General features: G+C 39.4%; 1 protein-coding gene across 10 annotated transcripts in view; it reads left to right on the top strand.

Moving 5' to 3' along the window:
• The first annotated feature begins 4,376 nt into the window (after nucleotides 1-4,376).
• dtx1 (deltex 1, E3 ubiquitin ligase) overlaps nucleotides 4,377-23,652 on the top strand; it is a 34,533-nt gene continuing 15,257 nt past the window's right edge. Inside the window, exons 1-5 of one of the 10 annotated variants that reach the window (XM_081707635.1) lie at nucleotides 4,399-4,767; nucleotides 5,106-5,200; nucleotides 5,806-5,832; nucleotides 5,998-6,868; nucleotides 16,140-16,872. In XM_081707635.1, the coding sequence (XP_081563761.1) occupies nucleotides 6,607-6,868; nucleotides 16,140-16,872 (995 nt within the window). In that variant the 5' untranslated portion in view covers nucleotides 4,399-4,767; nucleotides 5,106-5,200; nucleotides 5,806-5,832; nucleotides 5,998-6,606. Of the gene's footprint in view, nucleotides 5,201-5,805; nucleotides 5,833-5,997; nucleotides 6,869-16,139; nucleotides 16,873-23,652 lie in introns of all 10 variants that reach the window. The other 9 variants (XM_081707634.1, XM_081707632.1, XM_035522132.2 and 6 more) reach the window with 9 other exon arrangements.

Here is a 23,652-nt window from a genome sequence, read left to right as displayed (position 1 = left end):
TCTACTAGCCAATAAAAATGCCAAAGATTTAAGCCGTTGATTATTCCTCCAGGTATAATGCTTCTGTAACAGACTAACTTTTCAACGAGATAAATGGTGCCTTAAAGTACCAGGTCCAGCACCTATTTTATAGCCCAAATCTTCACCTACCCTGGGGTGTTGGAAAAACATCATAGGTAGCTCCAATGATAAATTTGATGCGAGCTCTGATCAGTCTCACCAACATATCCTATGCTTCTCAGCATCTTTCCACTTCAGCCACTGACTGTTTTTTTTTTTTTGAGCAGCTGCTGCACATCTAACCATTTCATAATCATAATCATAATTATTCATAATCTTCTCTAATTTCTCCACTTGTGTAATAGAAACTTCATAGTCTGTCAGTGGCTGTCATATGAGGCAACAATGCAATTGGAAGACACCATAGTTTTAGCTTACCTGACAAAAGGGACTTATCAATACTATCAATAGCCTTCAGCATATCTTTTCTCAGGGCCTAAACATGGTCATTATCTTTAAGAGCTGCTTTACACCATCTACTTAAGCTCTTCACTGCTCCCTCCAAAATAGAGGGAATCGACTCACTATTCATAAAAATGTTTACCTGCACAAGTTTTCTCCGAATGATAGACAGAGTTTTGGATTTAAAGCATTGTCCAATTAAGATTATCACTCAGCTTGTCAAGCAACAAGTACATGGAAAAGTAAGTGTTGTCATATCATCCATGTATTTTCCAATAGGAGGGAATCGAGTGCCATCCTGCAACCAAAAACCCACTTGGAAGCCCTAATTCACTTCCATTGCCATAGTAAATGTCAACAGTGAAATTGTACAATCTGCCATTATGCTCATTACCAAATGCTGCCGAGATGTGACATATTCAAGTGTATTAATGCAAAACTGAATATCTTCAAAACAGGCTCTCAACAGCCTATATTATTCAGTACCTGAAAGAACCAAAACACCATCCACAACAAACTGTGTGATCCTGAGCGAAAGACATTAGCAAGATCCAAAAATACCACATGTATAATCCCTGCCCTCCATTGCTGACTGAATATGCTGTCAGATCATGCTACAATGTTCCAAACATCCCGAAAAACCTGGGTTTCCTGCCTGTTGTACTGACATGCTGACTAGGCTAGTAGTCAGCCACCATGTAAACACACTAAAAATGATCTTCCTCTCCACATTACAAAGGCTTGTTGGTTGAATCTGATATTTAATCACTGCATCTTTCCCCCTGTTGTGTGCCATTCCTTTGGGATTCCTTTCTTCCACACCATTACCATCAACCCCACAAATACCATAGGATGTCAGGTGTACCTTTATAAAGTTGATGAGGAACCCCTTAGGCCTTGGTGCAGCTTGCACTTTCTCCCACCTGGGAATGCTATCACACACTTGGGAGCACTACCATCCACCTGGGAGCGCTATCATCCACCTGGGAATGCTATCATCCACATGGGAGCACCATCATCCACATGGGAGCGCCATCATCCACCTGGGAGTGCTATCATCCACCTGGGAGTGCTATCATCCACCTGGGAGTGCTATCATCCACCTGGGAGTGCTATCGTTCATATGCAATTCCATGTCTCCAATCAGTTGAATGTCAACTTGCAGCTCCAGCTTTTTTCTGTCTCTTTATGTTACTTCTTCAATCCTTACCAGTTTTTTCCTCTAAAAATTGTTTTAACAAATTGAAAAGGTTGCTTTAAAAATGTTGCTCTGGCTTGTTGCTTCTTCTTCTATACTCCAAGAAGCTCTGCTCTCCTGAGCACAGCCATCTTAATCTTCAGCTCTTCCTGCAATATAACAGTACCCTTTCTTTTCTCCTCACTGTTGTTTTGAAGAAGTTTTCTTCTCTCCTTAACAAATCAATCTATCCCTACCCGTGATCTAAATTTAACAGGGACTTGTTCCCTTTCCCTTTTCTGGAGAATATAAAATCCTGCCATACCATAATCATATGAAATCTTACTCAATCTATTCAGCTTCTTCTCAGCTGTTCCCTTCAAACCCACCAGCAGACATTTTATGTCCTCACTAATACTCATCCATGCTTAACTTTCTCTACCTCCTGGCGGTCTAACCTTTAGTTTCTGCCCGCTCCTTTTCTTTCCTGCTTCACTATCTCCATTAGTCCCCTGTTCAACTTCAATTCCCTTGGGTGTACCTTCATGTATCCATGTGTCTGAATTTTCCTCCCTAGTAGCAGGGATATTAATGTCCTGCACATCAGCTGAACGATGTTAACCACTTCTTAACATTGTTCAGTGTGAGGCTTTGCACCCCTTTCTTCAAGCAACTCTTTCTTATTTGGTGGATCCTTAGCCCTTTAATTGATGTCACTTTGCTTCAACCATATATACACACCTGCAGTCGCTTGCCTTCTCCTACCATACTAACTGCCTCCGTATTTGTCGTGATCATTTTATGGCTGCCTCCTTGCCTTTTCATGGTCGAAAGCAATGTCATCCATCTGGGAGTCTTCCACCCTGTTCTCACAGACTACTGGGGTATTACAAGTCTTTGTCATGATGAAAGAGGTTTGTGAACCAAATCTGCTTTCTTCTAGCCATCTCACAAGATATAAAAATGTTTTTGAAAACAGAAAAAAAATCCTACTTTTTATTTAAATTTAATTTTTTTTTTTTTATTATATTTTATTGTTTTATCTTTATCTTATACTGTGTTATATACTAAAAAACATATTCCCAGGTAAAGTTTTATTGGACAAAGCTACATTATGTGTTACACAATTGTTTTGCTTTTTTGTTTTGTTTTGCTCTTCAGGCCTGATACACCCCATTTGATATGTATGAAGTCAGCTACATGAGCAGCAGCAAACTGGTCATATGCTATTGACAAGTGAAATTAAAAAAGCTAGCTCTTGCACTTATGAAAATCTGCTTTGTAGATTTCAGGAAAGAACCTGATGTTATTCGTATTAGTAAACTGCACCTTGTCATGAGTCTTGTCTTGTGACTGATTAGAAGAAAAAAAGTAACTGAATTGTATTTGAAAAATGTTACAATTTTCTAATGGGCAGGGGTAGCTCAGTGGTTACTCGACTAGTAATGGAAAGGTTGCCAGTTTAAGCCCCGCCACTGCCAGGCCACCATTGTTGGTCCCCTGAACAAGACCCTTAACCCTCAATTATTCAAGTTGTGTTCAGAAATATAGCTTGCGTTAGGGCAGTGGTAGCTCAGTGGTTAAGGTACTTGACTTGTAATTAGAAGGTTGCTGCTTCAAGTGCCACTGTTGGGCCCCTGAGCAAGGCCCTTAACCCTCAATTGCTCAAGTTGTACTCAGTCATTATTGTAAGTCACTTTGGTAAAGTGTCAGATAAATGGAAATAACATTTGAATACTTCATGTTAAATTCATATTAATTAAAGGTCAATATTTCATGTATCTTGTACTGCATATAATATTTTTGTTTAGGATATGTTATACCTTTTCGATTTCAGTTCCATTAACATAATATCTGTGATATTCTTAACAAATCTGATTTAGGCCACATCACAGCAGTAAGGTAAAAGCACCAATTTCTAACTTACCATTTTAGGGGCATAACAAACCTTTTTTTTTCTGCAATGTTTCTTCAGTCAACAGTACCTTTTGACTCAGCTATTCCTCATTATGATATAAAGCAAATATTTGCTTAAGACTAGTATCTTAAAAATATTTAGAGCATATAAAGGAAAGCGTCAAAACATGTGAATATGTTTCAATGTTGCTAACTGACTAAGACTGCCTGGAAATAACCTTTGGCTAAAAACATGATGGATCTAAAAATATAGTTGCTTGGAAATTACCATTAAAGTAAATTTAAACATGCTCAGGTTTAAACTACATTCTAATCATAAGAAGGTTTCATGTAAAATTAAAGCATGTTGTCTAACCCTAATTGTTGAAAATTATACTGTTCTTCTGTTCATATTGTAGATTGGCTAACTAGGAAAGTATCTTACATTAACGCAAAAATGTATTTAAAAACCATTTCAAATAAGAGTGAAGTATCTGAAGACAAAATGCAGCCCAACCCCTTATTGTTTATTTAAATTCCCGTCTATAGTGTTTCCAGGATCTCCTCTACCTACTTTACATAGCATTATTAAGCAATTTGAAATGAATGTTTTTCATTTTATATAATCAATATAAAATAATCAAATTTTATACATTTAAATAAAAATGTCATTTCATAGCATTTCATTTACAGGGCAAGATAGCGCTTATTAGGCTCCTTAGGTGCTGTTTAATTAATAAATGTGGCGACTTTGCTGTAAAACACTGAATTTTCTTTAATTTCCGCACCACTACATGTTATATGAAACAATTGGGGGATGGAGTATTTTTTACTTATACAAGCAGAAAGACTCGTAGAATCTTTTGGGCACATGAACTCACTTCGGGTGGAAAACCGCCTTGATAGAAGGGTTGTCTCAGCACAAGACTCAACGCGGTAGTAAAGGGAAATCGAAGCAACAGCCTCGCTATGCAGTCTTCGTTGGGCACAGCCGAGAAACGGCGCGACAACGAGGAGAGAACCGATTAAGTATTAGTTCATAAGATATATCCGAGGCATATATCCTCCACCATAGGTTTTGTGTCTGTTTTGTTTATTTAGGCCACCGTGCAATAAATATAGTTCGGCCAATTGTCCGCCTATAGGCAGGGTCATTGCGCGATCTTTTTCTGGGATCAAACATCGGAGCTTGTCGTCAAGGGAACGGTGATATTTTCCTGTTAACTTCACAGGTGACAAGACCTTGGTAGCGTATATATTTTGGCCCTTCTCTTAGAGAAGAAAACGCTTAGTTAATGATACTACAACTAAAACTCAAATGCGTCCAAACAACCTGAAGTCTATGATGGAGCGAAATACACAGACAAGAAATGGCTTCTTATCACGCACTCTTGTAGGTTCATGCTTGGCAAAATGATTCCCGTATATGTCTGCTCGGATAACATGCAAACCGATTTGGTTAAACTAGTGAGCTGTGATGGAGGAACGATTATGAGACAAAGATTTGCACGATTGGACGGTGTAATTCCGGATATGATATACAGACGGGATTACGTTTTTTGATTAACAGCGCTGTTAAATTGGAGAGAAGGAAGCAGAAAGAGAAGGAAGATAACAGATTCGGGTCACAAGTGGGAAAGAACAGCATCGATAGAGGTTAATTCGGTAAGTTACAGCTGGTTTAAAGAACATTTCTAAGCAAAGTGAATTTGCCTCTTCCACACACGCATACACGTTCACGAACAGATGTGTAGAACTGCTTGTAATGTACGGCGGGTTGCGTCTAGCACACACACACACATATATATATATATATATATATATATATATATATATATATATATATATATATATATATATATATATATATATATATATCTACACTGAATGCATTTGAAATAGTGAGAAGTTAAATGCCATTAATCGGGGAATTATAGAATGCAGGACCAACAAATGTTGCTTCATGAATACTGACCTCGATACAAGGCCAGGCGATATGCTCCGTGATCTCGCTGATCTGGAAAATACGCATAATGCACGAGATACAGCGGAACCAAAGTCACTGAAATGCTGTTTCATTTTTTTTTTTTTGCCCTTTCACGTCATAGTTTTCCTCAACCGTACGTAATTACCTGATACAAGGGTGATTGGATTTCTGATCACTATAGGAATACTCTCTCTCTCTCTCTCTCTCTCTCTCTCTCTGTTTCTCTTTCACTGTCTGTCTCTGTCTTTGTCTCTCTCTCCTTATCTCTTTTAACCGTTATCAGTCTGCCAGAGGTGGTGGCTCATACTGAGTAAGTTTGATGATGATTTCTCTCCAATGTGCTCTAAAACACCATTTAGTTCTCACGCAGGGCTGAAATCACATATAATTTGGCTATAACATGTCTTAGGGGGGTTTTGTACTTATTTTTGATTGACTGTAGATCTCTTATCATGCTTTTTGTTTTTTTTCTAAGTCAGGACAGGCTGCCAAACCTCAGTAGAGTTTCAAGACGGCAACCTGGGGAAAACTATCACCCTGCTTGAAGACTGTTTTTTATAAGCACTTTGCCTGCAGATCTGCACTGGGACCTTGGTGACATTACCCTGCGATCCGGCCCTGTGAAGAGACATCTGTGCATGTAGTTTTTAACTAATGGCTGAATTTAAAGCTGTTTTGTTGAGAGTCTAAGCTCTAAAGCTGCAGTGGTGCACTTGCCTTCCTCAGCAGCAAACCACACAGTCTCTCCTCTTCACATGTGACTTTTCACAAACGGTAAAGAAGTGACAGTGGTCACTGTCTGTCACAATCCCAGGAACTGGCTTTTCTGTCCCTGTGAATAGGTGAAGGCATATGTATCCCGCTCCCCACTCTTATTCAACAGAGCCTCTTTTCAGACCCCTCTCCTCCAATTATATCTGCAGCAAGTGTCTTTGCTTCAGAGTAGAGGGTTTTTCTGAAGCGTCTAAGACGCCTCCACCTGTGGCTTCACATTAAGTGTGCCTCCAGGTGCTTGTCTTTCGACTTTTTGATTATCACTTGGGAACGCCTTTGTCACACACCCTTGTGGTGTGCAGGTGTGAAGATGGCTCGGCCCAGTCCTGGCCTGCTGGTGTCAGTTGGAGGGGGCATGGGTTACCCCCCACAGAGCATGGCCCGGGTGGTGGTGTGGGAGTGGCTCAACGAGCACGGGCGCTGGAAGCCATACAGTGCAGCTGCATGCCACCACATTGAGAACGTCCTAAAGAGTGACGCCCGCGGCACTGTGGTCCTGGGGCAGGTGGAGCCGCAGCTTGTACCCTACGTCATCGACCTGCAGTCCATGCACCAGTTCCGACAGGACACAGGTGAGAGACCGCACATGCCAATATACCAGGAGAGTTGTAGGAAGTTACGATACCCAAATGTCATAGTAGCACACCAGTGATGTGCACTCCTGGTCCTGCAGAACCACTACACTGTTTTATGTCTTCTGTGCTCTAATAAGCCTGCTTCAGCTCGTCATCAAATTATCACGTCCTTCATAAGTTGGATTTGGTATGTGAAAGTGTGAAAGTAACAAAAAGTAACAAAACAATCTGCTCTGTGCAGAGCTGCGAAGCATGTTTTTAGGAGTACATAAAGAATCATTTTAAAGGTACATTATTTAGCATCAACACAGAAAATTGCAGTTTTATCCTTGAGTGATACTTGAATGTTAAGGGTGATGTGTTTGTATATTTATGTTTCAGATAAGAGTAAAGTGCATTGTTTACATATGGACTATGTGGTTTTGTGACTGTGTGAACACTGGGTAGTTAAGGCAAAGATATTCTCAAAAGACTGTTACAGTCAGAATCACAGACTTTCTCTCATATATACACACACACACCCATGCGCACACTTAAATCTCATGGGTTCAAAGCTAGTCTGATGCCATTGTTGTGATTACTACTGAAGCTTACCTATAATCTTACATTGTGTTTGTGCATAAGTCTATTTAATTGTGGTGACTGAGCTGATTTGATTTTTTGCTCTGCTGTTGGACCTTTTGATCTTCTTTTAGACCATGTCTGGAGATCCAAATTCCTGTTAAAGTCTTGATTCATTGTGTTAGAGAGAGAGAGAGAGAGAGAGAGAGAGAGAGAGAGAGAGAGAGAGAGAGAGAGAGAGAGAGAGAGAGAGAGACAGAGGCTGTGTTCATTCTCATTCAATAGTAGATTTGGTTAAATGCAGTGTTCTAGTTGGGATAATTTGAAACCTCTCAGGTTGGTTATTTAATATGCTCAATAGTTACCCATGCTGCCAGGATGTGTGTGTGCGTGTGTGTGAATATCATTTGATCTTAGTTGAAAGATGCTGTTGTATTTTGAGTTATTGGTATGCATACTTATTTTAGGTGTCTTTGTTCTTTTAGAAGGAGTGTTCTTAAGTTAGTATTCTGAGATAAAGATATTTTGCATTGTGTTTGTGTGTGAGTGTGTGTGCATGCTTATAGTGTCCCTTACTACTACAGTTGGCCTGCCACTGTCATGGAGGCAGGGCCACAGGCCCTCTGAGAAAGTGGAATAACCATGAATATCTCTACCCCCAAAGCCAAATTTTTAGTACTTTTTAATACTTATTTAACACAAAGTGTGTTTTCTCTAAACAGATTGTGAAGTCTGCACTAAACTGTTTTACAAAATGTAACTATTTATCATACGTCTGTGTGTGTATACATTATGGTAGTAAATGATAAAATAGATTAATAATACATATATTTTATGCATTTATAACTTAATAAACATTTTCTAGTTTTCTCTGGATTTTCTATTCCATATGCATTGTGATTTTCTGCAATAGGCCTCCAGCAAAATTCCCATTGAATTATTGATGGCAAACTTGAATAAACAAATCCGTGAAAGTTATCCTCAAAAAAGTCGATCTTTCTTTTTTTCCCTTCATGGTAGTATTTCTCTATGTTGTAAATATACAGTGGCTAATGCAAAGCAGCTGTCTTCCATCTCAGTTAAAATCATATAACTCTCCATTCTCAGGCAGCAAATGATTATGCTGAGAAGTCATTTCCCTTTCCCCTGTTATCTTGTGTGTTTGTGCCTATATTGTGATTACAAATAATAGTTATATATAATAGTTCTGCTCCACCAAACTATATTGCTTGCATTATTTGCAGTTAAGCAGGTATTTGTTTATCCAAGGAGAGAGAGTGAGAGAGAATGAGAGAGAATGGGAGGTGTAGAGAGGGAGAGAGAGAGACAAAGAGAGAGAGAGAGAGAGATTGTGTGAAAACATGTTTGTTAAAGTGTGTTTGTCTTGGCTTGGTCGGGTTTAATCATTGGCCAGACAGATTGATCCATGCAGCTCCCAAGGGAGGTATTTGTGGCTCCGACTTCACTGCTGTAGACTTATCCCTTCTCAGTACACACGCATCATACACACACAAAATTCCTTTTATTCATATAGTATTACCTAATGAAAACACATTGGCCATGAAGTTGCAAATAGTGGTTGCCTGTATAACTGCTGCAGTTGCCGTGATGAACACAGACCCTCGTTTTCACAGCTCTGTTTATGCATGATGGTAGGATCGTGAGAAACCCATCTCACATGGAACGTTGTGCATGCCTATGTGTGAGAGTTTGCCTCTTCCTATAGCTGTGGGTTTTTTGAGCTTCTTCATGTGGTCTCTAATGGGTACGTTAATGCGTCTTGACACTGTAAAGTGTGTGGGTGTGTATGCTCATACTCACAGAAGACTTTCATATCTCTTGAACAAAACTCACTTTTCTGTGTGTTTGTAACAGGATAGACATCAACAGTAGATGATCCAGATTTTTCAACAGTTTCCTTATTATTTGACTTTATACTATTATTAACATAATTGTAATAGCAGAATAACATGTTATCAATACATAGATTGCAATATTGTAATGGATGCCATATGCAGTAATGCAAGTAATGAATCTTGTGTATCACAGCATTTCTTTAGTATACATTATTCCCACAATATGCCTATTACCAGATTTATAAACAGTACAGAACTCAGCATTCAGTGATGTGGGTAAAAAGGTTAAGATGGTACTGGAGTTAATGTAATCTGACTCTGACTGTTGTGTGCAGTAATAGCCAGGTGTCACTGTAGCCAAGTGACATAACCAGCTCTAAGAGCTTCTTTCAGCGATCCATAATATTTATAAATATTGATATTTTTATTTATATTCCACCTTTCTCATACTCATGGTTGATGTACAATATAATACAAAAATATAGTATAATATAATACAGCAGCCTCTCTCTTTCTTCCTGGGTTTTGAGGAGGTGATGAAGAAAAACCCAGAAGGTGTGTTACAATCAATAACTAATAGACTATCAAAATGGAAGTGGTTGTTATCACCCCTATAATACAAGGAATCATTAATGATTTGGCAGCATCCACCCTCTGGCACTGACTGGCTGTTTTGAATGTCCCTGCTGCTTTGTATGCAGAGAAGACTAGCAGACCTCTTCTGGTTGAGGCATCACTGGCTGTGAGCCACTGTCCTGGATCTCCCTGTCCATGAGGAGGATCAGGGCCTAATCGATTTGGAGATCAGGGTGGCGGCTCTCAGACTCACGGCTGCCCAGATACTCTTATATCAACCGGAAGCCAGCTGGAGCTTTTATTGAGCCAAGGTGGTGATATGGAGCTGGATCAACAGTTCTTCCTCATGAATACAGAGGGAACTTTTCATGTCTTAAATACTTCTAACACTTAATATAAGCATGGCAGAAGCAGACTGGGCAGTGAAGAGTGGGATAACAAAAGAGCCATAGGTTTGGAAGGTGCATGCGCTCCACTTCCTGCTATGACCTTTGGAATCAGAGCGTTCAGAACCCCTTCAAAAATTATTCATGGATGCTAGGATATGTAAGTTTAGGCATCTACAGATACTTGGATTTGGCGGCTGGAAATCAGCCCAGTTTCTGGGATCACCTCACTGAGATTGTTGGAAAAGTTCATGAGTGAAGTCATGAGACCACTTCAGGGTCTGTGTCAGGATGAGGAATATGAAGACCACAGAGTGGGTTAGAGAACCCCAGTTGCAGGAAATACAGGAAGATGAAAGCACAACAAGATTTTGGTGGTGGATGCTATATAAATTATACAAGTTTCCAGTGCCAAAAAGGACAGGAGATTTTCAGTGCAGAATATTATACGGGGCCACAGTAATAAGTCAACATATAGCTTCCTTTGACCCAGGGGTAGGGATGAATTGTCTTTTTTGTTAAAGTCTCGTGACTGTGCAAAATGTTTTTATAGAATGTTCATGGTTTGATTTAACAGGCTGTTATGTAAAAGTGGGAATAACCTTTACATTTGGATTACTTTTCCTGTGGTCACAGAGCTTTTGCACAGAGGTTTACATATTGTTTGCCAAATGTTGTTTTGGTCAGAAAAAAATGGCTATTTGGTTCACAACAAGAAACAAGAAAAGAGGTTAGGGTCTTATTATTACAAATGCAAGTTTGTTTACAAGTTTGGAGTTGGCACACTACATAGTGGAATCACACTGATCAATCAGTTTTATATTTCAGATTGAGGACTATATATATATATATATATATATATATATATATATATATATATATATATATAAATATATAAATATATATATATATATATATATATATATATATATATATATATATATATATATATATATATATATATATATATATATATCCAAAGAAGGCAGTGATGGCAGTGCCAAAGATGGCAGTGTTCCTAGGCAAATTTTTTAGCAAACCCACTCCCTTGGATGAAAAGCAACCCTACACATGAATGGTCTCAGGATGCCTCACTGTTGACATAACACAGGACCATAGTAGCACTCACCTTTTCTTCTCCAGACAATCATTTGTCCTGATGTCCCAAATAGTCTGAAGGGAGCTTCATCAGAGGAAATAACTTTACCCCGGTCCTCTGCAGTCTAATCCCTATAAAGCCTTCGCCTCACTGTGCATGCAGATGCACTTACACCTTCCTTTTGCCATTCCTGAGCAAGCTCTGCACTGGTGGTGACCCGATTCTGTAGCTGCATCCTCTTTAGGAGACGGTCCTGGCGCTTGCTTGAATTTCTTGCGTGACCTGAAGCCTTCTGCACTGCAACTGAACCTCTCTCCTTGAAGTTCTTGATGATTTGATAAATGGTTGAATTAAATCAGATGCCTTGTACTCATTAACACTTTCTCCTGAGCTAACAAGAATATCACTGAAATTATGTTAGCAAGCCATTTTGTAGCTAGTCCCCGAACCCAGAGATTCCTGACATGGCAATCAGGCAATTCAGCAATGAATACAGCAAGAGTCCTTATCAGAACACCTGTTGAGGTAATCTATATTAATTATATTAATCTGGACACCCCACTGGCCATTCCATAAAGTTTTCATCTGTTCAACTAGAAACAGCTGCACTTCTTCACTGATGTCACCTACCTGGTGTGGCCTATTATGAGCTGGACCACAATCTGACAATTATTCCTCATTCTGAGCCAGTCCAATCTCAGACCATCCTGGATGAAGTGTACAGCCCTCTCACTTGACCTGGATGAACTGGGTGTGAGAACGCCCGAGCCGTTCAACCTGGAAGAGCAGGACAGCTGCACTGGCAGTGCAGCCTCCTATCCTGCTGGCCAGACAGAAAACAGGTCAGACCGACCTGTTTTTGTTTATCCTAGTCTGTTAATGCCTGGGAAGAACCGCAAACTAGCGAGCATTTACTGCTTTATGAAAAGCCAAAATATTTATATTTTTCTTTGATTGCCTATTTGATTTATTTAGTTGATGTTAAAAACATCTCTGCCACATATTTCTGAAAGATAAGAGAAATGAAAAAATATGTGTTTCAAATTCTACGAGATTAAAAGTTGAATCAGTTTTTTGTCAGAAAAAAATAGGCCTTCTAACAGTCATATATGTTAGCATAAATAAATGAAATGTTGAATCGTGTAGATCATTGACTTAATGCTGCTGCCCTTCCACTAAATGTTGTGGAAGTAACTCATTATTGCTGAAGAAACCCTTGTATCTACAAAATAGCACATTTCCAAACAGGAAATAAAGTGTAATAATATCAAATGTAAAATCACAGGTTTTATAATTTGTGGTTCCTCTGTAGATACAAATGATTATGAAGCTATGGATGAGATGGCGCTTGTCCAGTTCCTCTGTTTGAAGGATTTACACTGTGCCTGCAGAAGCCCTCATTTCCAGACCTAAGGGGATCACTGTGAGAAAGGTGGAGGTGTTCAGCACTGTGCTGAAACCTTGATGGTGGGGGTTTCCATCAGTTATGGTGTTTTTGTGTTTGATATAGAGAAAGGCTGTGGGTGGGGAGATCTTATTTTCTGTAAATCTGGGGCCTGACTTGTTTTAAGGACACGATATAACACTGTAATCAATTAAATTACCTGCAGCAGGAGTACAGTTATCACACACTCTTATCTAGAGCAACTAATGTAATCAGTATGACTAAACATGTGTGCCATGGGAATCAAACCCATGACTTTAGTCTTATTAGCACCATGCTTTACCAGCTCAACAACGTAAGCTATCAAAAATCAATACAGAGGAGTGTATTATCTGCAACTATATAGTCTCCATACATACTTGATAAAACATTTCTGGTAGTCAGTGTATTTTTTGTGTAACAAAATTTGCAATATTTTTAACTTAACATCCTGTGTACAACATGTACACACAAATATTTGTGGTTCAGTGAGGTGGATGTAATAGATGTTGACACTCTCACACTGGGCAGTCATAAGGCCCCAAGACAGTTGGCAACTGTAACTTCCTTTGGCAAAGTAGACTTATGGATCATGTGTGTAAGTGTGTGTGTGTGCTTGGGAGGGGGGCATGTTCTCTGCAGTAATGCCCCTGAGGTAGACCACAGTACAGTAACTTTGAACAGAGGTGTTTTTTTCTGTTCTGACTAAAGTGCCAACTCTGCAGTAAATCTCTATTAACTAGTTGGATGTGGATGGCTTTTGTAACACACACACACACACACACACACACACACAAACACACACACACACACACACACACACACACACACACAAACATACACACACACACGCACAAACCCACACGCACACACACACACATACACACACATACAAGGTCATGCTGGGGAAGGGTGTGTGGGTGCAAGTGATGCTGAGTAGTGGCTGATTGAAATATCCTCCTCTATCAGGGAACAATGCAGCGTTTGCATACCCCCCCCCCCCAAACCACACACACACACACACACACACACACACACACACACACACACACACACACACACACACTCTCACACACACACACACACACACAGTTAAATAAATATCACTGCTTCACAGGTCTTACCACCTATTCATCCATCTTTGTAACCAATTCATTTTATAGTGCTTTATTCACCGAGGAGCTGAGTGGGACTGTGTGTGTGTGTGTGTGTGTGTGTGTGTGTGTGTGTGTGTGTGTGTGTGAGAGAAAGAAGAGAGAGTTGGAAATCAGCTGTGGAACAGAGAGGAGCTGCATAAACAGTTGAACAGACAGCGAAAGTCTGGGTGAATTAAGAAAGAAAAAGAGACATAAAAAGTGTCTTTAGGTCCATCTGGCTGTGAAATAACTTTAATAGTGAAATGAACAGTTTGCGGCCCAATGATCATTTAGTGAGGAATGGACCTAGTTACAATTATTTTGCTATGTGTATTACTAAATGGGTTGACATGCAGACAGAAAGAGGAAGTGAAAGTGTCCAGAGTCAGGAAGAATATCATTTCATTTCAGGCTTCTCTGCAGGAGGGATGTGACCTGTGTGTTTGTGTGTGAGGCTGTGTAATTCTTGACTTGGTTTAGTTTGTATTGTCTCAGATGTTAAGTACTGCTTTGTGGGACTCAGAGGAAGCATAAGCAAATGTGTGAGAGAAATATCCTGTTATGGTTTTGCGTTTGTGTGCATGAGAAAGTGTGAGTGAACTAGAGAATGCCTAAGGTCCCATCTGACCTCTCTATAACCTTTTCAGTGTAATACAGCATGATATAGGCATAATTGCTGTGAGGAAATAACATCATAACACCTACAGTAGTTATTATTGTAAACTGGCCTTTTCACTTAAAAAAAAAAAAAAAATCAGGTTTTAATTATGGCTATTTTTCAACCCATCCCTTAAAACTGCTCTTTCCCTATAGCTAAGTACTCCTGTGTAGCTTGTCGCAGGACATTTCTGCCATTGACTTGTTGATAAGTCCAGTCAGAGTTATGGGTTGAAAATAGCAGATCTATCCATAATCCTACCTGTTGGCATGCACATGCATATATACATACTGTAGACACACTCACACACACACACACACACACACACACACACACACACACACACACACACACAGTATGTATATATACAGTATGTATATATCTGTGCTTTCTGAAGGCTTAAATATGTGTGATTATGGTTGCCCTTGCTTTAGGTCACTAGTCTTTCTCTCTCTGTCATTCTCTCTATCGGTCTAGCTATCTGTGTGTCTACTTGTCTTTGGTTTAGAGATGGAAAGTATCTAAATTCATAGCACTGCACATTTGGGGACAATGTATGCACAGACATAAACCCATACTCCACACCCCCCCCACACACACATACCCACACCCACACACACACAGGAAAAAAGTACTGGAAGGTCTTGGATGCACCTAAATATGTGTTCATATATTCTGTGATGGAGACTCAGGAATTTACCACTTAACTAGCCTGTATGTTTTAAAGTTGTTGACCTGTACAAATACAAATACAGTCAATTTTTGTAGTCTACAAACACTATTAAATGTATTAAACGCACACACACACACACACACACACACACACACACACACACACACACACACACACACACACACACACACACACACACATACATATATTTATTATTACTATTAATGAAGATCTTGATGGCGGAATTAGCTAATGACAGAAACTGTAAACTCAATACAAAGTCTAGCATCATTATTTGAAACTTTTTCAACTTAAATTTCAAAAAACAGTTGCATTAATTTAAAGCTTTGTCCACTGGTTCTTAGATTATCTCCTTACTAACACAGATGTTACTAGCCTTGGATAACATAGAAGTGAGACGTGTCTCTCCCACTAAATGAAACTAGCCGCTGAGCTGGTGTTTCTGCTGATGTGTCTCACAGAGGCTCAGCCAGCGGCAGTGCTGTGACGCTAATGTGTGTGTGTGTGTGTGTGTGTGTGTGTGTGTGTGTGTGTGTGTGTAAGCATAATGATGGAAGGGGTTTTGCAACAGTAAGACATTACTGGTGTTTAAAAGGATACATGTTTGCATATGCCATGTTAGTGATTGCTCATGGAAAGAGAGGGGAGAGTGAGAGAGAAAGAGTGATTGAGTACTGATTATTGGAGTGTTATAAATGAACATTAGTCTTCTCAAGGACATAAGGGGTATGTGAATGTGTTTTGGCTATAAAGTCTCTGATGTATAGTTGTAATTACACATTAATGGGGCGCCCAGCCCAACTGAACCTTCATCTCTCCCCCCCCTCCCTCTCATTCTCTCTCCCTATTTCTCTCTCTCCCTCTCTTTCTTTCTATCAGGTACAATGCGGCCAGTGCAGCGTAACTTTTATGATCCGTCCTCGGCTCCTGGCAAAGGTGTGGTGTGGGAGTGGGAGAATGACAATGGTTCCTGGACACCCTACGACATGGAGCTGTGTGTGAGCATCCAGAACGCCTATGAGAAGCAGCACCCATGGCTGGACCTCAGCTCACTGGGCTTCAGCTACCTGGTGGACTTTGACAGCATGGCCCAGACCAACCGCCAGAGCCAGAGAAGGCGCCGCATCCGCCGGCGCATGGACCTTGCCTACCCACTCATTGCCGGCTCCATCCCCAAGTCCCAGTCATGGCCTGTGGGAGCCAGCTCGGGTACGCCCTGCTCATGCCAGCAGTGCCTGCTGGTACACAGTACACGAGCTGCCTCTAATGCCATCCTGGCCTCACAACAGAGGAGAAGGCTGTACGGTGAGGCGGGCGGAACCAGGGGACCAGGTGATAAGACAGCTCCCACTGTTCGGCAGAGCAGCACGTTCGCTGGTACCTCCCTCTGGTCACCGGTGGTCAACGTGGCTGGAGGTCACCATAACAACATAGCAGTGGGTGGGGGAGGAAATGGGAAAGTGGAGATGAGCGACTTGAACTTCCCCTGCAGTTCGGCACTGGTGACACTGTCAGCCAATCACACGCTGATGATTAACGGGCAGAATAATTTGAACCGGCCAGGAACGCAGCGCATTGTGGTGTCCACCAGTCGAGGAGCTATCCCAGCAGGGTGAGAATCTCAGGAATACACACACCAGCAGTATTTTGTATCAGGAGTTTGTATAGCACCATACAAACCTGGCCTTCTCTCTAAGAGTACAGATAAGGGTCTAAATAGTTAATAAATTACAGCTAATAAATAAATTAATAAATAGCTGAATATGTAAAAAGTAACTTTGACTTTCGGGAAAACAAAACAAAACAAAAACAAAAAACAGCAACAACAAAAAAAAAAACAGCATAGGAACTCTAGCTATTGCCCTACTTTGAAAGTATAAATTAAAAACTACATCATGTTTGCTTCACATGTATGACCTATTCCCAGTCACTTTTAATGCAAAACACTATTAAACTATTAAGCCCAGAGTAGAGATTTTGTCCTCATTCATTATAAATGCAAAATTGAATACTGCAAATATAAACAAAACATTTAGGGCTTTTAAATCTGGTTTGTTATTCTATTTACTGTAAAATTCTATGAAGAAAATATGTACCCAGCCTCTTTACTACTCACTTTAGTAGCACTTTACAGTAGTAATGAAAGTGCCACTTCGTTGTTCTGAAAGTCATCACAGTGGCTTTAATATGCATATTGTAACCACTTTAATTTAGAAAAGGTCTGGTCTAGAGTCTGTCAGCCTTGAATTAATTTTGAAAGATGTAATTTACTGCAACTGCTATGACAGAAGTGGCACATGACCTATACTTCTGTAATACCAGCTGAGTATGAAAATTTGACGTTGTATTGCGCACCACCACATCGTTAACACACCTGTTTGATTCAGTAAGGCAAAGCAGGTTATATGAGAAATGTAAATATTAAAAATGGGTTTAAGGCTTTAGAATATGTGGTATTAGTCTAAATGATTTATTATCTATATGACTACATTTTCCCTCTGTTTTCTTTTTCTTTTACCCTTCTGTGTTCAGATCAGGTGTTCTCATTTTAATGGTGCAATGTGTAATCAGCCTATCGTGATCGCAGTTAGCTTGGATTTCCCCGCTACCGAACCACAGGCAGCTTCAGCTCGTAGCCCTCTGTGCAGTGGCGCAGTGGTTTAACCTGTATACGGATATGGATAGACTTTTTAAATGCGGATGAAATATGCACATGTTTGTACAAGGCAACTTGAGGAAAGGTGAATAATGGATGAAAAGAAAATGGGAGCTTCCGCAGAACAAGGAACACACAGCCAGACTGGCACACACTAAGTGAAGGAACCAAATGCTGAGTAAGTCTGGGGCAGATATGGCACTGATACAAGAGAGAGACAGAAAGAGATGAAGAGAGAGACAGAGTCACAGACAGAAACAGAAAGACACAAAGGTGCAAGCTTTGTTCCCAGTCGTGTGGTTCCAGTGGTTAACCTACATGTGCATGCAAATAACAGATAATAATACACATTTGGGCCAGAGTGTGCTAGTTTCCCTTATTTACATAAAAAGAGATGTTATGCATCACTACATATTTACATTCATGACCTGATTAGAAAACAAGTTTAGTATTGTGAAGGCACACTCATTTCATTTTTATATGAAGTCAGTTTTGTAAATGTCCCTATCGGTGTAGTATACATGACCTCTTTGTGGAGGCTTACTTCACTTCTCCAGCTCGTACATAGGGGAAAACAGACAGTCATTTTCACAGCGAGTGTGAACAAACAGCCACCAGGGGGCATAATCACGCAGTCACTGGCGTCAGCAGTGTGCACGTATTCATTCAGCACTGAATCACCACCTATATTGTTGATTTAACTCTTACAGTGTAATTTGTGTCCAGCTGGACTGTAGTTGTTCATTCTACAGAGGCTGTTTAGGAATGAACATATAAAAGAATTGAAATAATGTAGACACATTATTTTGTATATTAAAGCTGCGGTCACGATTTTTACAGTTCTCGCTAGATTCTGCAAGTCCTCCACCTCCTTTTAGTCCCACACCCTGTCTAAGCCTCTCTCCAAAGCCCCACCTGCTTAGCACTTAGCCTGTCTTTCGAAATGCTGTAGTGAGCTTTCCTATGCTGTAGTGAGTTACCAATTTTTATATGCTGATTATAGATCCTGCTACAGTCACTAAGACATTTTTCTCAGATCAGCTATTTTAGTGATAGATTTCAGGATGTAAGTACAATTTAGCTAAATTGTACTCTCAAAATAAATTGCTTATGGCAGATTTAATGTCCAGTAGAGTGTAAAGGTCTTCAGAAGAGTCAATTTTAAATGTTGACATATTTGACTATTCTTTGTGATACTGAACAATTATTCCTTTCTTCAAAAAGAAAAGCCTCCAGTTTGATTGAAAGAAGCAGAAATCTGCTTCACACCACAAATATACAGATATGCTCCACACTGCTCTATGATATGAAGTTCTCCTGACTGAGGTGGCTGTGAAAGGTACTAAACGTCATCCTACTATTGTGAAACTGCTCTTGAATTTATTTTGCAGTGTACATGGGGGAATTATTGTCCATCGGTATACATCGAAAGGTAAGACTGTTTGCCTCATAGAATGCACCCAGACCTGTAAAAGGGTCTTTGGGTGTTATATGACCATGCACAGCAGTCATTAGACTTCATGACACCCATGGGACAGCTACCCATACCATTATGGATCTAGCACTAGGTTTAACAGCTGTGGCTTCCGTGGGCTTTCTATGAATATAAACATGCTTGAATGTAAGAAAAAGCATGTGAAATTACTCATACTACAATATATATTGCAGTGTCAAATGTGCTTTTTATACCAGTTTATTTGTCGGTCTTGGCTAGATGCAATTTCTGAATGGTAGACCCACCATAAATTTAGCTTTATGGAGTTCACAATATAGTTTTTGCTAAGAGTGGCTCACAAATGAGTTCATTCAATTTTGTGGAAATTTTGGAGTTGGTACATTTGTGGTCTTTAGCACCTGTTAGCAATTATCCATGTATCCCTGCCAGTGATATTTGACTTGTCACCAGTACTTAATTACTTACTAGTTAAAGTGCTTTATCAGGTACCACTGTGTGTCCACCCCCTGCATTTATGCACATATACATATGTACATGATTAATATGGATAATAAACAAATACAGACTTGAAACTACTGATGCAGACCTAGTAAAGGTTGAGAAGAGCAATAGAAGTACTGACATTATTTCACTTAAAAGCATTAATAAAAGTAAATAGCACCTTGCACCTTCTCAGGCACTCAAGCATTCTCAAGCACCTTCAGTATTTTATGTGTATGCCCAGTCTTAGAGCTTAAGTATATTGGACATAGTACTCTGAGTATGAATTCATCCTGAGTCTTGAGTGCTTTGGCTGTTTTGAGCGTGGTGGCTGGTGTGAATGCATTGGCTATTCTAGTTAAGAGGTATACACAGAGAGCCCCAAAGTGGTGTACTTTAGAGCTGTTTTTCATTTCCTCTTTTAGTCAGGCTGTGAGTATAAATGCGTCCGCATGTATGTAGCACAATTTGGAGACATTACTCAGGTTACTCAGTTTAAAGTTGGGCTTAAGTTTAATCATAACATTATTTAACTATAGCAATACACCCATCACTGAATATATCTTTTAAATACAGTAATATAAGTGTGTGTGTGTGTGTGTGTGTTTGCATACACATGCATGTTTGGAGGCATGCGTGCTAGTGTGAACAGGAAGTGTTTCTTATTTAACAGAGTTTAGAGAGATGGCAGGAGAGGATGAGGATGAGAGAGGGTAAGATCTGTTTCGTTCATTCTTTTGCCAAGAGCAGCATAGCCTGAGCTCACTGTTACTTTGAAATGGCAGGGAATGATTCAGGAAAGGTTGGCAAGCAAGATGGAAGACAGAAAAATACTGTGTTCCTGGTTATACATTTTTTAGCCAAAATTTCTTTCATTCTGTCTTTTTTATCCTTTGTCATTCCTGCACCTATTATCCAATTTAAATAGAGAAGGTGATCACATCTCTTCGGTGTCTCTTCTTTCAACTGTTGATTCTCATGTGTTTTTGTCTGATGACTTCCTGTTTCCTTAGGGCTTGTGCTGAAAGCTATTAGTCATGCCAAGCATACCATACAATGACCTTATTCTGCAGTTATTAATTTAAAAATAAACAAACAAACCAAAAAAAGGAACATCCAATAGTTTCACATAGAAGACATCTCTTGGGAGAAGCTTGTCATGCTAGTGAAAGTTATTTTGGATGTCAGTTCTTTACATTTGTCGATCTGTAGTAGTTTGTTGACAGAATGTCTCATTTCATGCTAATTTATTTAGTATGTTTAGATGTATTTTTCTGTTCAGTAACATTTTTCTTTTCTGTGCTGTGGCAGTTAATGGTTCTTTAATTTAACCTTGCTATAGTAACAAAGAGGTGTTTTCATAGATAAAGTTGAAATGCGAGATATTTCAAATGGAGGATTCTTTTACTTTGGGCTGTTGTGGACTAGTATGTAGTTCACACTAGTAAGATTTTAACACTGTATTTGATGTCTCGGACCCGTGTATTTGGTAGACAATTGAGCTCGGAACCCCTTAGTTCCGTGTAGTGTATTTGTTCTGTAGTGTATTTGTTTGGACTGAAACATATATTCAGTTAAAATTTTTTTAGCAACATGTGAGGCTGAAGCTCCTTTGGCCAACAAAAATGTACCTTAGTCACTCACACATGAAGCATGAAAATAGATTAGATTTTATATCACGGCACTGGAGGATAATGAGTTTCTGGTTGCTTCATGTTTGATTTTTCTCAAATCTTTTTTTTCTCAACATTTTTCTTGCGACCCTGTTGACTATTTGCAACAAAACGTTTGATGGTTCTGTGATCACGCCCCAATATCTTAGCAATTTTAAGAGTCCTGCATCCCTCTGGCTTTTTACAATTTTTGATGTTTTGGAATCAGTTAAATCTCTTTTTTGGCCTATTTTGCCTGAGGAAAAGAAGCTGTCTAATAATTATGCATCCCTTGATATAGGGTGTTGATCTCCTTAGGCCACATCCTCCCTCATTACACAAATACACATCACCTGATATGCTTCAATAAGTAAATCCAGTAAGCATTCAAGTGTATATAGCTTGGAGTTGGAAAATATGCATAAAAATGATGATATGGTCAAAATACTCTCTTGCCTAATAATTGTGTACAGCAGTGACGCCATACAATCTACAACTGTAGCAAATGGTCCACAGATGCATTTGGATTTGAGAATGGGTATTAAGCATTTAGTTTATGCATGGCAAGCTTGTGGAGCTGTTGAATGGGCATTACCATTCCAAGCCTAGTGAGCATTTTAACAGCAGTTCAAGTTCCAGAATTCCAGAAACAGAAAACTGACTGAGAGTGTGTCAGATTTGTGAACTGCAGGTTGATGGAAATGCTGCAAGACATTTTTTTGTGGCATCCAGGATGATTGCATGCCGTGGAAATTATTAGCAGAGCCAGAGCTGACTTACAACAAAGTTTTGAAACTTGCTTAAGCAATTAAAATGGCATCCAAAGATATTCAGGATTTGCAGGGACAAAGTACACCTCACAGTGTTGGTACAGACAAATGCCAGGTGGAGGTGCACAAACTCTTTGCAAGAATGAAAACCTCTAGAGGGGATTTGAGTGGGTACAGTTGTGGAGGTGAGTACACGGATGTAGAGTGGTTTCACAAATGAATAGTGCCACAGATATAAGAAAGTTGGACATATGAAAAAGTTGTGCAGGGCAAGCTTACCTGTAGATCAGGTAGATCAATCCTGTATCGGGAAGAAAGAGAAAATATGAAAATAGGAAAATTAAAGAAGTTTATCACATAAGTTAAAATCCAAATGCTGACAGTAAAAGTGAAGAGTCACATGCAATTTGACTGGCACGAACATTCCCAAAGTAGAGCCAAACAAGCTACAACTCACTTCAATGATTTTGATATGAATTTTGAATTAGACACTGGGTGTATTTTGTCAATTTTGACTCTCAGATTTTGAATTCTCTAAATTAGAGTCTAGTGGGAACGGTTTTAAGTTAGGTGAGTGAGCACAATCTCAAAATTTATACAGGAGAGAGAGAATCTAGGGCTGGTTGTAGAGCGTATTATTATTAAGAATATTATCAAATAGTCAGCTATAGTAGTAGTTTCAGGAAAGGATCCAAACCTATTATGTTGAGGATGGGTCACAGATTTGGCTGTGGACTAGTGTGTGCCATAACAGATTGCTGAAACTACACAGACATTCCAAGAGGTGTTTGGAGAGCACGGCACTGTAATCAAAGAAGGAATTAGAACATGGCATACAAATGCTATTACAAACACTATTAAATATACTTGTACTTTATTACATATACTTGTACTTTATTACAAACACGATTAAATATACTTGTGCTTCATTACAAACACTATTACATGTACTTTATTACAAATACTAATTACAATTTGTATTTGGAACCTAAGATAGCTAAGCCTACAATAACACTGCCACTCAGTAATGCCACACTCATCAGTTCATTATTTCATTACATCATTACTTCATCAGTTCATTACTTCATTACACATGGAAACAAGATCAATGCTATTAAAATGTACCTTATGTTGTCCTTGTCACAGGGCAGTTTACAGATTTAAAATCGGTAATTGGATGGCTGAGATACACGGAAATGTTATTTTTGAGATTGAGACTGGGAAGGACTAGCTGGCTATCTTTGTTTTGGACTATTGAGTCCTAGCTCGTGAGTAGACAAGGTCGTAACACGTCAAATACAAAATTTTGGTGTCAAGACTATTCTATTGTATTGTTGGTTTTGCCATCTTTGCAAACAGTTTGAGTTAGTCAGACTGT

This window comes from Electrophorus electricus, chromosome 25, assembly GCF_041902795.1.
Source record: "Electrophorus electricus isolate QZ-2024a chromosome 25, ASM4190279v1, whole genome shotgun sequence".
Classification (NCBI taxonomy): Eukaryota; Metazoa; Chordata; class Actinopteri; order Gymnotiformes; family Gymnotidae; genus Electrophorus; species Electrophorus electricus.
Note: the sequence above shows the minus strand (reverse complement) of the source record. Positions and strands in the feature narration are given on the sequence as shown.